General features: G+C 43.7%; 1 protein-coding gene across 8 annotated transcripts in view; it reads left to right on the forward strand.

Annotated features, from left to right (window-relative positions):
- SEMA4G (semaphorin 4G) overlaps window positions 1-15,288 on the forward strand; it is a 316,367-nt gene that overhangs the window by 161,173 nt on the left and 139,906 nt on the right. For all 8 annotated transcript variants that reach the window (XR_011024252.1, XR_011024253.1, XM_068255250.1 and 5 more), the window contains 2 exons: window positions 2,543-2,691; window positions 10,593-10,655. Coding sequence is in view for 6 of the 8 variants with exons in the window: in XM_068255250.1 (XP_068111351.1) it covers window positions 2,543-2,691; window positions 10,593-10,655 (212 nt within the window). In the remaining 2 variants the exon portion in view is untranslated. The remainder of the gene's footprint in view (window positions 1-2,542; window positions 2,692-10,592; window positions 10,656-15,288) is intronic.

The following is a 15,288-nucleotide window of genomic DNA, read 5'->3' on the forward strand; positions in this document are numbered from 1 at the left end:
GCTCAGATCAACCCATGTTTGTGCATTAGATAGAGGAAGAGAGACTGAGAAAAAACTCTAATAGGGCAAATGTTTCAGGTCTGTGGACATCTCTGAGTGCTGATTCAGCACATTGACCATCTTTCCTCACAGGCTGCCTTTTTTTTTTTTTAACAAACAACCAAGTTTCAGGAAAATGTTACATAATTATTTAGACGCAGCGGCCCGTATGCAATTACCTTTTTCTCCTGAGTTTTCTCCTGAGAGATCATTTTTCAATTTCTTTTTAAAATAACTTTTTAGCACTTTGCAAATGGAAAAGTAACAAAAAGTAGATGAAACTGTACTATCAAAATTATTTTGAATAGTTTCACACTTGCTGGTGGTTTAAAAGCCATTTTATTGACAAGTTGTGCAAATATCACCCATGAGAAAACTCAGGAGAAAAAGTGAATTCCAAATGGGCCAGCATGTCAAAGCAATGCACTTTGTTGAATAAAATTGCTTATTTTACAACATTTCTTTATAAATTATGTAGTCAGTGGTTGACCATAGTAAAATCTTACCTATGCCTGGTTTTCATTCCTAAATGTATCATAGGTGGTGACCTCTTTACTGCTGGCAAGGTGCATCACTGTGGAATGTAATTCCTGGGCCCATATGCAATTCATTTTTTTTTCTCCTGACTTATCTCCTAGGAGATAATTTTAATCTTTTCTTTAAAATAACTTTTCAGCAATTTGCAATTGAAAAAGTATCAAAAAATAGGTGAAGAGGCACTGTCAAAATTATTCTGAGTATGGTCTTGCTTGTTGGTGGCTTAACAGGCATTTTATTGACAAGTTGTGAAAATATCATTTAGAGGAAAAAGTGAATTGCATGTGGGTCCTGGTCTCCCAGAGTGCACTGGGAGAAGAAGGCTTTGTGACCGCAAAGCCAAGGCTAAACATCATTGTATGGGTGGGGCTACATACCAATTTACAGCACTATATGGAAGTGTTTCTGATGATGAAACCAGTGAAATGAACATAAAATTGGGTATCCTAAATAATGTACTTTATTCTCCTATATGTTGCTATAGTGCCTCTTTAAGTACTATTTTGTGCGTGTAAATGCCTGAATAGACACTGATGTGCAGCCTCACACACTTACTGGCATATCGTTTTCTTATTTTCATAATAATTTAGGACCGGCAGGCTCTGGCAACCTTTTTATTCTTTTATTGTGATCACAGTGACCACCTGGTAAGGCGCTAATGACATTGGCTCCTTAGATAGGAAAGAAGCTCAGCTGTCACGTGACAGCCGAATCAGCGGCCGCAGAGAGCAACCAATCAGCTTTGGACCACGAGAAACTGGCAGTGTAGATTCTACGCTGCATCAGAGCAGAGGTGGGGAGCAGCAACTGTGGTGTAGAATCTGCCATACCCGGTCTTGAGACGCCCCCCCTTCATTTATTTACCTGAATGCAATCGAACTGCTTGCTGCTGTTATCCTGCAAATGTGTTTAGGTAGTAGTCTATGAGTGGACAAAATTGCATATCATATGCGGTAACGTGATTTTCATGTGATCCACCTATGCAGCATGAAGCTTCATGTCCTTATCTCTCTAAATTGCAATCACACCATGCATAGCAAGGATCCCATGTAAAACTGTGTTGCATCATATGGGAATTCGCATTTGGAAGGCAGTGCAAATTTCTATCAGAATCATAGCTGGTTTACGAATGTGATCACAATTTGCAGTTGAAACTCACTATAACAGGGTGAACTTTAACTCGTAAACGCTACTGTAACCCCAGGATCTTCAGCTTGATTCTACATCATGTAAACAAGACCTGACTTTCTACTGTGCATGCGCCTGCTGTGTTATAATACTGAAGAGAATTGATAGAGAGTGGGCTTGTCTACATGCGCAGCATGTTGCAGGGGATTGAACTGGGGATCTCAGTGCCACAGTGACTATTGTCATTTATCAGCATCTAGTCAGGTACTCCAATGAGTTCTGGGTCACAATGAGCTTGCTGGTTAGTCTGTACCTCTCGGTGTCACAAGCCCTACAGCATAGAGCCAAATTAATCCATGCCATGCACTGATGAGGATCAAGCAATCCGAAACAGTCTGTATGCATGTTGGATTATTATGGCTCTGTACAAATTAACAAGCTGACACATCATTGCATTCCAGCGGTTCTGGAGGTGTGTTTAGCTTCTAAGGGTACAATGGTTAATTTGCATATATTCAGCAGTGTTGCTCTGGAGACATCTCAAGCTCACTCCAACCTGAATTATCGCAAATTCTTTCTGTTTTAGGAAAGCAAACTTTTGTTTTTCTAGTCAGGTAAAGTCATTAATAATATATCTGGGGGAGGAGGTATTAGATAATTCATTCATTGGTGGCCACTTTAAATTCACAGTTATTCTTCAATAGGAATCCCACACAGAAAGCTTGTCACTGAGAGCGCTGACGTGTGTGAAGCGTCTGCTGGGTCCCTTGTTAATACTCTGTGCATGTCTGTGATCAGCACAACCTAATTGTAAACATATGCTGTCTTCCCTCCACAGAACTTTCTGATGTCAAGCGATTTAGTGACAAAGTGAAGAATTACACCACCTTACTGCTGGAGGACGAGAATGGAATAATCTATGTGGGGGCACGAGGAGCCGTATTCGCCCTGAACGCCACTGACATCTCCCACAAACGCTATAAAACTGTAAGTTGGATGAGCTGTGCAGTATTGTTTTCCAGTGCGTCTGTCATGTGACAGCTGTTGGTGGGGGAGGCGCTTTTATTACTATTTATTTCCTGTATTTTATTTTTATAGCGCTGACATATTATGCTTTACTTTACGGAGGACATGGGGCAAGTCGCATCTGTCCTCAGTTACTCTCACAGTTTGATATCCGTATAACACTCTAGGGTCAGTTTAGGTAAAAGCCAATTAACCTACTAGTATGTTGCTGGATTGTGGGAGGTCATCTATTAAATATGTGAAGAACATGCTAACCTCATACATGCAACGGCAGATATACTAGCAGTGGAAAACACTGGAGAACATCAGGCCTCTTTTTCAAGAATGATTGGACTGCTTGTTTGTCGAGCAGTTGAGCTGCCTGGCTGCTGACCAGTTTTGCCAACTCATCCCTTTAAAGAAAACCTGAACTGAAAATTAAAAGTCAAAATAAGCATACACAAGTCATACTTACCTTACATGTAGTCTACCCCTCAGTGTCTTTCTCCTGTCCCGCGTCCTGTTTGTTCACTGTGATCAAGGGAATTTTCCGTCCTCCATTTTGAAAATGGCCATTTCCCATAACAACTTTCTGGTCAGCACACAGTTAAACTGTAACATCGCCCACTTGAGCCATAGGGAAACATGGACATTACCGGGTACATCAGTTTTCCTCTCAGCTATAACTGACAGCAACTGATATTTTGCTGACAGCAACTGATATATTTCAGATCTGACAAAATGTTGTCAGAACTGGAAGGGATCACTGTAAGAAGAAAATGGTGAGCTTCTGAGAGGAACTGATGGCAAGATAACTATGTAATGTTCATTTGAAGTTACCTCATGTGTTTATTTTAAATATTTTTACTCAGTGCAGGCTCTCTTTAAAGAGAAACTGTAACCAAAAATATAACTTCATCCCAATCAGTAGCTGAAACCCCCTTTCCCATGAGAAATCTATTCCTTTTCACAAACGGTTCATCAGGGGGCTCTGTAAGTCTGAAATTGATGTGAAACCCTTCCCACAGTGTGATGTCAGGACCATGGCCATGTGGGAAATAACAGCTGTTTGCAGCTGTTTCCAACTGCCAAAAAAGCAAGCAATGTCTCCTTTCACTGACCTCACCTGCCAGCAGTAAAAATGTCAACATGTGATAAATGTCAGAATGTAAATCAGGGAGAGGTATAATATTACAATGGGAAAACACTGACTAAATCATTAAGGGCCCGTTTCCACTAGGGCGAATTCGCATGCGTGGCCTGCATGCGAATTCGCATAGGCAATGAAAGTGGATGGGACTGTTTCCACTTGTCATTCTTTCCGTGCGTTTTTCTGTGCAGGATTTTTCTGCACAGTAGGGCCTGCAGAATTCGCCTGCGTGAGGAATGCAGGCGAATCGCAGCCCATGTATTTAATAGGGAAAACGCGCGTGCGTTTTTTGCCGCGATTTCGCGTGCGAATTCGCATGAAAAGTAATACAAATTGGACCAGGCAGTGACATGGTTAAATTCGCATAGACCCTGCCTATGCGAATTCGCACGCGAAATCGCGGCAAAAAACGCACGCGGAATCGCATCCGCGTGCGTTTTCGTCAGCGGTGGAATCCTGGTGATTCGCACCGCACTAGTGGAAACGGGCCCTTATACATAATTATTGTACTTTATCCAAATAACCGGCACCACACTTTAATGTAGTTAAAGCTCTTTTACTGCATCAGTGACAGCAAGACAGACGCTGTTTCAGACTGAGCCCTATTTCCTCTTCCAAATGATTGGCCCGCGACAGGTCTTGTGACCAGTGATGTTGAGGGAGCCTCCGTCCGTCTCATTGTATAAGGATGAGAGGCTGGACTGTGCACGTCCCTGGCGGCAGGGCTATGCGTGTATTAGGTTGCGTGTTGGGTCGCTTGCAGTGATTGGCGCTGTAGGCACCTGACTTTTTTTCTATGGCCGGCTGCGATTGGTTGAGGCTTTACTGTGCGGGGGTCGGTGACATGTTCGCAGCCCAATCATCACACTGAGAGGACGTGCTGCATGAGCACATTGGATTTGGCCCACGGCAGAGGCCGATTGATAGTTTTGACGGGTAAATGGCTGTTACCATTCGTTTTTGTAAATTTGCATATTAGTGCTACCTGTTCCCCATCAGGTCTGCCATTGGTCCCGCCCAGCAGAGCAGGGACAAGGTCCTCCAGCACCCAAGGCTGAGACACCAAAGTGCGCCCCCCCCCCCCCCATCCCTCCCACCCGCAGCTGTCACACACTGATTGCTATTAGACTAAGAGGGCCACAGGGCCCACAACCTCCCCAACACCTTAATATCTAGTTCTCTGTCTTGCAGTCACTGCTATGTATCCCCTTTTCTTATTTCTTTCTGCTTCATACACAATTAGGAATGACAGCTGAATGAATTGTGCGCCCCCTCCTACACTGCGCCCTGAGGCTGGAGCCTCTCCAGCCTATGCCTCGGCCCGGCCCTGCCGCCCAGACTACCACCTGATAGGTGTTTTTATTGGGGGTGGGGTATTTAAGGCACTTGGTGTGTGTGTGTGTGTGATATTTTGTGGCTTGTGCAATTTGAAGAAAGGCTCAGCCCGAAACAGCGTCTGTCTTGCTGTCGCTTTTTGATGGAATAAAAGAGCTTTAACTACATTGAAGTGTGGTGCCGGTCCTTTGGAGAAAATATCGTTGGTGGGTCTCTGGGGACACAGAGGCTGAGACCGTGGCACACCTTCCTTATCCTTGGAGTGGTGCTCCTCCTACTCTAAAAAATACATACATAATTATTGTAAAAATGAAGCACTTTTTATTACATTATTTTCACTGGAGTTCCTCTTTAAATACGGACACATTTGAATTACGCAGGATTTGTGGCTAGTTAGATACAATTTAGGCATTAAATATGCGTAAAAAGCCCTGGAACCTGCATACCTTAGAATTTTCAGTATTTAAAGGGAGGATTTGGCAACCCTACTGCCAGCTACAAGTGCCATTCAGCTGCAGTTACATGCAGCCGAATAGCAGCGTTCACTAATACCGCACATGTGACATGGGACAGCGATACCTGGCCGTGAAAAAAAGTCTCCTGTCACATCTTAGCATGGCAACCGCAATGCTCAGATGCAACTCCATGGGGGGTCTGCCCATGCACTGCCTGTGCCAAGTGCTGGCAATCCCCAGGCCGGTGGATGGAAGCAACAGGTGGCAAATTTACTGTCTTCAGCTTTTTATGGAAAAGAGGCCTAAGGGATCCTGAAGACTGGGCTGGATTTTTGTAAATAACGGTTTGCTGTTAGGTGGGAAAGGTTTGCAGCATTCCCCTGGGTCATATCAAAATATAGTGAGGATTACTGATAGATGGGTAAATTAGAGTACATACAATCAAATGGACACCGTCAGAGCAAGAATGTCTCCTCCATAAATATATAGAACACAGTAAGAATGTATTTGAAATTGAACTAGCTCTTGATAATTCTAGGGGCTTAGCTCCGCACTCAAAGAAATTGTAGCGAAATACACTGATTTGTGTACAGTCCTATAGATAGATAAGCCCCTATATATAGAGAAGTCAAATGCAGAAGTACATTCCCTTTAAGGGGTGCCTGATGTGGGACAAAGTGAAACGTTAGATACTTACCTCAGTGGATGAACCCTACACCCACAAAACAACAGATGGACCAGTAGCACACCTTTTTCCTTTTATGCTACTGTGCAGGCGTGAACCCTACTGGCACCTGCACAGTGTTGCGGTGCTCATGCACATTGGGGAGCACTGCTGTGAAAAGGAAGAGGGTCCTGGCTGGCAGCAGAACAGTTGTAGAGATCGGGGAAGTCTCTGAAGCATCCAGAGGCTTCCCTCTACTGTGGTAAGTATGTAACTTTTGTATGCCTTCAGGTTTGCTATAAATGAGAAAACACTAGCAAGTAGCGATATGTGGGTGTAGTTACTACAGCTTGTTTTCTAATTGAGTAAAAGCCTTAAGCAAGTCAGTGAGTCACCAGCCTAGACAGTAATATCAGTTCTATTGTCAGCAAGATATTTAATGTTTGACAAAAGTAATGACACGTTTGATCTTTGACCCGGGCATGTTAATGACTAAGCAGATGATCTTCAGACACTCCTTGTGTCCTCAGGCCATATGGAACGGCAGCTCTTGCTTTTCTGTGCCAACTACTGAGGCATGTAAGGTGACTTGCGTCTCCACAGTCCACTCGGCTGCCCAAGCTGCCATTTTCTTCCACTTCTTCTGTTTTTGCTCTGTGAAGGGAGATCACACTGTGCAAATTTAGTGTGTTACTTCTGCAAGTCATTTAACCACAAATAGAAAAAAAATGTTTTGACAGGTTGTACAATGTGACTCATTGAAGAGCAGTACATGTACTATAGGAACCGGGGATGGATTTTGCTTAGCAAGAAATGGAGACTAGGAGGGATACCTCAGTAGATTTTTGTTGAGTGCTAATGGTTATTGCACTTAGTTTTTTGTAAGCTGGAATGTTATCTGAATTCCCTCATGGTAGTGGATAGGGGTGGCACGCTTGGATTAGCGGCAATGTCTTTTCGCTAATCTTCAGGGGTGCCGCGTTAGGATTAGCGGCAATGCCTTGTCGATAATCTTTGGGGCTGCCGTGCTCAGTGACGGGGGACAGCAGAGCACTGAGGGGAGCCTCAGTACCATCCTGAGGCTCCCGCTCTTTAGGTAAGTGTCTGATATTGTACCTGATCTTTAGCTCGGGTACACTTTAAGACTAGAGCGTTGTCTCACGCACAGTTATGGAAGCCAAGGAATTTTAAGGTGCCTGTTTTGGCCCATGTTGCTGTCTGCGATATCTTGACCTAGGTCCACCAGAGAACACCGAGGCTCATCCAATGACTGGCGAGGCCAGGAGGAGTCAGTTTTTTTTTACCTCTTGGGTCTACTCCTCTGCTGCAGAGGACATCCGGGTCTGATTGTGGTCGGATTCCCCCTTGGGGTTGTCTCTGTCAAGGTCATCATCTAGAATAGATGTCCTGCCTAACCCTGTATAATCCTCCTGTTTTCTGACACAATTGTGATCATCCATGGAAACAGAAAAAATAATTTGTGAGGAAAGACGCTTTTCATATTTTTCTCTCCCTTGTATCCATGCCTCTTTTAATACAAGAGGAACTTTCCCCCCCAGGCCTCAGTTACCCTGTACATTGGAAACTGCATCAATGGATTATATTACACTGCAAATATTTGCATCATCCACAAGGCCAAAGACTGTTCATTTAAATCAAGCTTCTTAAAGCCGTATAAAACAATGACATAATATTCAATAAAAACATGTTTTCCTACATTTTATATGCCATATAGTTATCATATTTGCATTTGTGCATAAGTATTATTATTCATTTAGAAATTACAAGTTCCCAAAAGTACAGTTTTTTTGCTTTGAGAGCTGCCTTTGCATTTTATTCATAACTGGCTTTATTCATGTTGTAATGAAGGCAGAGATGCTTTCAGTGTCTTTCTTTGTCCAGGAGCTTCTGCACAGTCAGAGAATGTGTCACATTCCTCACTTGATACAATTAAGTAAACACATTATCTCCACTTTGGATGTGTCCAGATTTCTCTGTACTGAGCTTTCAAGGCCTGTGTTTAACTAATTGAATGCTGTTCTAGTAAAAAAAAAAAATGGTGGTAGTATATAATATGCTGTAAATATTTTTTTAGAGCAAAGAAGAAATGCTAGGTTTCATTCTGCTTTAAAGGACAACTGAAGCGAGATGGATATGGAGACTGCCATTTTTTAAGCAATACCATTTTCATGGCTATCCTAATGATCCTCTTCCTTTAATACTTTTAGCCATAGACCCCGAGCAAGCATATGCAGATCAGGAGTTTCTGTCAAATCTGACAAGATTAGCTGCATGCTTGTTTCTGGTGTGATTCAGAAAGGAAATGCAGTAAATATGGCAGCCTCCATATACCTTTCACTTTAATTGTCCTTTAAGAAGTTAGATTTAAATGAATAGTCTTTGGCCTTGCGGATGACGCAAATGTTTGCAGAGTGGGAATAATAATAGTGTGAATAATAATTAGTTATGTACAGATTTAAAAGTTATGGTCCCTAGACCACACCATGTGTGAGACATTGATCACAACTGTCTAAACAGAGTCTGTGCACCATTTCCCCTTTACGTACCTTATTTTTCTAAAGTCATAGTCTGTTATGTGTTCAATGGTGGTTTATGTATTTCTACACTACTTCCCTTGGTTAAAATAATGTAAAAAATATGAACAATTGGATGAAGAATGTTTCATAAGCTAATGTACAAAAAACACCGCTGTTATGAAGTTGGCTGCAGACCTTGGGCCATTTAGCATGCGCACATGGCAGTTTTGCCAGTCTTTGTATCACCCAGCAGCACTGTTAACAAACAAGGCTACTGGAACAATTGAGCAAAGCTGTGCAGCTCACTGTATATAGTACAGTATTTCTATTCTACAAATTGATGTTGACCGGAGACGTTAGCAGGAGATCCAAAGATATATTTTTCTCTGATCCAACTAAAGCTGATCAGTTTAAGCAGCTGTCTTATCTTTGTTTGTTGCCTAAAGCCACATACACACACTAGAGAAAACTTGGGCAAGACAATTGTTCAAGGCAGACTCGGCCAAGAATTCAGCATGTGTACAGCTCATCGACAAACCAGCAGAGATTTTTTCTTTGCTTCCTGCTGCGTGCTTTTTTCTGGTCCACCTTCCCTCTTCCCCTCTCTATAGAAGAGCAGGCACGGTTTTCTGCAGCAGAGCAGGATCCCCCAGACTCCCAAATAGTCCTTTAAGAATGCTGTGCCACAAGTAAAGTTTACCATTTAGATCAGATTTCCAGAGTGGATAATAACATGTCTACAGACATCACATACTGCATTCTGCTAGTCTGCTCAGGAGAGTGGCATTTATTGGGTTCTTTTGGTCATGATCCTTCACATCGTTACAGAAACTGCATGTGGGCTTTGCCAATATACTGTGCTATGCTCCCATCTTCAGTCAGAGGGTGCATGTGTGGTGTAGAAGCTCTCAAGCATCTGTGCTTACCATAGGCTTAATACAAACAGTACAATTTTGCATCAGATCCACGGTTCTGTTAAGAAGTTGCATCGTGTGTAGACGTCCAAGTGGCTCATGATCGATAATGCAGTCGATTTTGCGTTGATAACTACCCAAAATCAATTGTGTTATCGATAGCGATCCAATTGGAACGGTCCGAAATTATTGGATCGATCCGTCAATTGTATGGAAAATTGTACAGTGTGTACCCAGCTTTAGAGAGATTCAGTCATATGCAAATGTTTCCCAGTTGATGTAGATTTGTGCTAATGTTTTTGAAAATTCATGCAGCTTGAAAACGGCCCAATCTAATACAGCAGCAGCCTAATTCTATTGGTCTGTTTTCAGCAAAAACGTACATAAAAGTAGCACAAAATTTGGATCAACACAGAATGAACTGCATCTCATTGACCATCTCTTTCCCAGTCTGCAGATCACATGTTGCTTTATAAATGTTTTATAATAGTGTGCAAAATACATAAGTGTATGTTTTATTTCTTTACTGGAATTAACCAGTGAGTTAATTTTTTTTCATGTTTTTATGGTTCTGACATGCACAAAAAAATTAGAATTTAAATCTAAGTGCCTGAGTTGTAGTAGAATCAATTACAGGTTGCAACTGGCTCCTGAGTTGCACTATGTGGGGAAACAAATATTATTGGAAGATATACCTTCCTTTCCTTATAATTGGGATTTTACTAATATCTTGCTTCATAATTTTATAAAGTCTGCAAAGTACTTACGTGTGTGTTTTATTGCTTCGCTGAATTTAGTATAATTTTGTTTTAAATCTCTGCTTGTTAGATCCACTGGGAAGTCACCCGCAACCAGACTATTGACTGCCAGATAAAAGGAAAAAACAATCAGGTATTGTCTATGTCTACTTACTGTTTGTATTTTAACTATTTTGGGCGTGTAATGGAATAATGAGCACATCCTGAAAAAAAAGAAATTAAATGGACAGAGCAAAGGTCTGGAATCCTCAGGTTAAACGTCATAATTCTTTTTATGCTCCCAGTCCTGTCAGTATCGGGTTCAGTTTTTTTTTCTATAAAAAGCTTCAATGTACCGTAATAAGTATCAGTTCATATATTCCAGATAACAAATTAAGTCCAACTACAGACATGGGGAAAAAGATATTGCAAGCTCTAATAAGGTTTTCTGTTCATGCCATGACTGATGGCTTAATTCTACTCGATACACTTAATGGGGGGAGTGAACACTCTACCTACTAATAGATTGATGTTTAGGTTTAGGAGAAACTATAAGCCATATCCTATTCAAGGTGATAAGTAGCTTGCAGATGCGAGCTACTTATCACCTTGCCATCGCGCGAGGATTACCGGCAAATCCTATTGCACATATCCTTCGCGCGATGGCCGATCGTTAGGGAGCATTACTCAGGTGAAAGCCTGAGCGATGCTCCCTTTTACCGAGCGATGGAGAGTGAGGTTTACTCTGTGGTGCTGTCCATCAGCACCACGGCCTCACTCCCCACACATGCGCACTTGCCTGCTGAACATCGCCGCCATCTTCCGAAGCAGCATCTGGGGGTCTCCTTTAATAAGGAGACCCCCAGAGCTCCCCGTTGGGTCGCCGCACAGTTTAGAAGCCCCCGCGCAGCTCTGCAAAGGCTCCCCTGTCATATGTACCGCCGCCGATCACCCGACGCCTCTCGCCGCAAAATCCATCACGTAATTACAGTGTATCTAACACTGCAATTACTGTCCGCATAGAAGGAGCCCAGGCAAAGCATCTTTGAATCTGCAGCCTGGGCTCCCCATTGGTCCGCTGTCTGAACCAATAAAATGGCTCAGACAGCGGACCAATGGGGAGCCCGGCTGCAGATTCAAAGATGCTTTGCCCGGGCTCCTTCTATGCGGACAGTAATTACAGTGTTATACACTGTAATTACGTGATGGATTTTGCGGCGAGAGGCGTCGGGTGATCGGCGGCAGTACGTATGACAGGGGGGCCTTTGCAGAGCTGCGTGGGGGCTTCTAAACTGTGCGGCGACCCGACGGGGAGCTCTGGGGGTCTCCTTATTAAAGGAGACCCCCAGATGCTGCGGCGATGACGTGCGTTAGCTAGTTTAGACCTGCTTTTTGCAGGTCTAAGCGAACGCTCATGTCTGCCGGGAAGCATCGCTTCCCGGAGACATGATAAGGGTAATTGGATTCCGTGGTAAGAACTCGCTGGGCAATTATATTGCCCAAGCGAGTTCTTTTCCGCCTGGGGGGGTCTAAAGTTTAATTAGATTAGGCGATGCCCCCATCGCCTAAGTTAAGAACTCGCCAGTGCTTAGCGCTGGCGAGTTCAGCAATAGAATATGGCCCTATGTGTCCTATATGAGGATCTCATTCATTGGTCAGAGTGTGTTCATACCTGCTACTCATCTGGGCTGGAACAATATAGTTCTCCAGAGGAAGGCAACATTTATTCACGAAACAGGTAAAGTATGAATTATTTGGTGGTTGGCCTATGTGGAAAAAGTTTCATTTTCCTTTTGGATGTCTAATTGTGTGAACTTTTATAGGAAATGTGTGAATATATAACTGAAACACAGAATATTATAATACATTGGAATGCTTTGCTGCTGGTTGTAGATGTCAACTATGAACACAGTTGGTTTTTCACATCTTCTGCTGGGTTATAGCCATACTGTTTCCCAAGGTAGAGAGTGTGACCATATATTCTCATAGGCATGCTGTCTAATCTAAGTGCTGGCAGAGCCGAAGCCAGAATCACCCAAAGGCGAAGTAGGGAAATGTCTGCAGTCATGTGTAGGGATTATGGTGTATGTGATCATTCTTTAACATTTCACATCTCTACTTTAACATGTTCACATCTTATGTCCTTCAACTTGGATGTTTGTATGCACCTACTGATGTAACTTTGCTTTCATTATCTATTTCTCAGTCAGAAGCACAGCTTACCGACTCCCTTTACCTTATGCTTCATTCCTTTATTCTTTTTGGTTGCCACCCCTCCAGAATTGGTTTAGTTACACATTTCCTAACCTTTTCTTTTTTATATCTCCTGCTAGGATCACTATATGACTGTGGATTATTTGGCTTACTCATGTTTAATTGTATTTATAGTTTTGCCAGTTATGTTGCAATTGTAAGGTTGAAAAGCCCCACAGATTGTGCTGTTGGCAGTATATTAATCTGTATTAATAATAAGAGTCACTTTTTCTGACTCTCAAGTTCTATATTTTGCTTTATAAGCTCTGCCTTCTAATAAGATTCCCAAATGGCCTTGCTGCTGGAACATAGATTTTTATTTTAAGTGCTGCACTCAGTTGTGTGTGTTTAATAAAGGCTGTCTTTGAAGGGCGGCTGTGATCTACAACGGTTTATATTTGAAAGATTAGAGTAGAGTTTGTCAGGGAAATGTAACTTTTAGGAGACATGCTTCCCTCTGGGGTTAATTTACAAGAAGAGACAAAGAAAAGTGGAACAGCTGTCCAAAGCAGCAAATCGGGATGTAATTGATAAATGAAACAGTATTTCTGATTGGTTGCCTTGCACGACTGATCTGGTTTTTGTTCTTCCATATGTTTATACATGTTTTATATATTTTATCGCTGGGTGTGATTTATGGAGACCAGCTCAATGAAATGAACATTGAGCTGTTGCACACCACTACCAATCAGAATTCTTCTTCATTAAGTTAAAAGGCCCTTCTACCTAAAACTGTTATGGAGTGGGGGGGTTCTGTTTTTGCTTTTTAAGTGGCTGAGTAAAATACATTTTAGCCTAATTATTAATTTATTTTGCTGGCATCCTCTCCCCAAAATCTAAGCACACCCCATTCCTATCATGAAACTTATGTATGTTAAGCCCATGGTATATGCCCAGTGCTGACATTAATTACACACAGTGCTTCTGGACTAGGCCACTAAGTCATGGCAGTAGCTTGGAATCCTGCAGAATTTTCTGCAAGAGCTTGTGGCACATGAGCCACTCACCTACACTATCGGACAGCTGGTGTGAATATGACAGCCACTAACTTTCTCTGTGTTCTTTACTATAGGAGGAGGTGTGGTTTCAACTTGAAGGTTTTTTTGTGGGTGTATCTCAGTGCATTGTGGGATGTGACGCTGGAGATTGTGGGAGGAGTTGGGTGCAGCTAAACTGCCTCTAGGTTTTGAAACCTGGGGTATGGGTTGAAGGGTGGGGCTACTCAACCCTTAAAATGGAGTGTCCTGTAGGTGAGGGCGTTTAGTTGAAAGATTTGGGTGAGTTAGCAGCATACTCTGGTGGGGGTAAGGAAAGTTAGAGCAAGAGGGAGGGAGCCAAATTAAAACTTCCTGGTATCGGGCTTTATAGGACAACTGAAGTTAGAGGTATATGAAGGCTGCCATATTTATTTCCTTTTACACAATACCATTTGCCTGGCAGTCCTGCTGATCATTCAAGCATAAGTAGTGTATGAATCATGCAGCTTAAACAAGTAATTAGCAAATAGTCAAACATCTGATCTGCTTGCATGTTCAGGGTCTATGACTTAAATGCCCGTACACGCGCCTGAATAAGGCAGCTGCCGTCCACGCGCCTGAATAAGGCAGCTGGCGTACACGCGCCTGAATAAGGCAGCTGCCGTCCACGCGCCTGAATAAGGCAGCTGCCGTCCACGCGCCTGAATAAGGCAGCTGCCGTCCACGCGCCTGAATAAGGCAGCTGCCGTCCACGCGCCTGAATAAGGCAGCTGCCGTCCACGCGCCTGAATAAGGCAGCTGCCGTCCACGCGCCTGAATAAGGCAGCTGCCGTCCACGCGCCTGAATAAGGCAGCTGCCGTCCACGCGCCTGAATAAGGCAGCTGCCGTCCACGCGCCTGAATAAGGCAGCTGCCGTCCACGCGCCTGAATAAGGCAGCTGCCGTCCACGCGCCTGAATAAGGCAGCTGCCCTACACGCGCCTGAATAAGGAAGCTGCCGTCCATGCGCCTGAATAAGGCAGCTGCCGTCCACGCGCCTGAATAAGGCAGCTGCCGTCCACACGCCTTAATAAGGCAGCTGCCGTCCACACGCCTGAATAAGGCAGCTGCCGTCCACGCGCCTGAATAAGGCAGCTGCCCTACACGCGCCTGAATAAGGAAGCTGCCGTCCATGCGCCTGAATAAGGCAGCTGCCGTCCACGCGCCTGAATAAGGCAGCTGCCGTCCACACGCCTTAATAAGGCAGCTGCCGTCCACGCGCCTTAATAAGGCAGCTGCCGTCCACGCGCCTGAATAAGGCAGCTGCCGTACACGCGCCTGAATAAGGAAACTGCCGTCCACGCGCCTGAATAAGGCAGCTGCCGTCCACGCGCCTTAATAAGGCAGCTGCCGTACACGCGCCTGAATAAGGCAGCTGCCGTACACGCGCCTGAATAAGGCAGCTGCCGTCCACGCGCCTGAATAAGGCAGCTGCCGTCCACGCGCCTTAATAAGGCAGCTGCCGTCCACACGCCTTAATAAGGCAGCTGCCGTCCACGCGCCTGAATAAGGCAGCTG

The sequence above is a fragment of the Hyperolius riggenbachi genome, chromosome 10, assembly GCF_040937935.1.
Source record: "Hyperolius riggenbachi isolate aHypRig1 chromosome 10, aHypRig1.pri, whole genome shotgun sequence".
NCBI lineage: Eukaryota > Metazoa > Chordata > Amphibia > Anura > Hyperoliidae > Hyperolius > Hyperolius riggenbachi.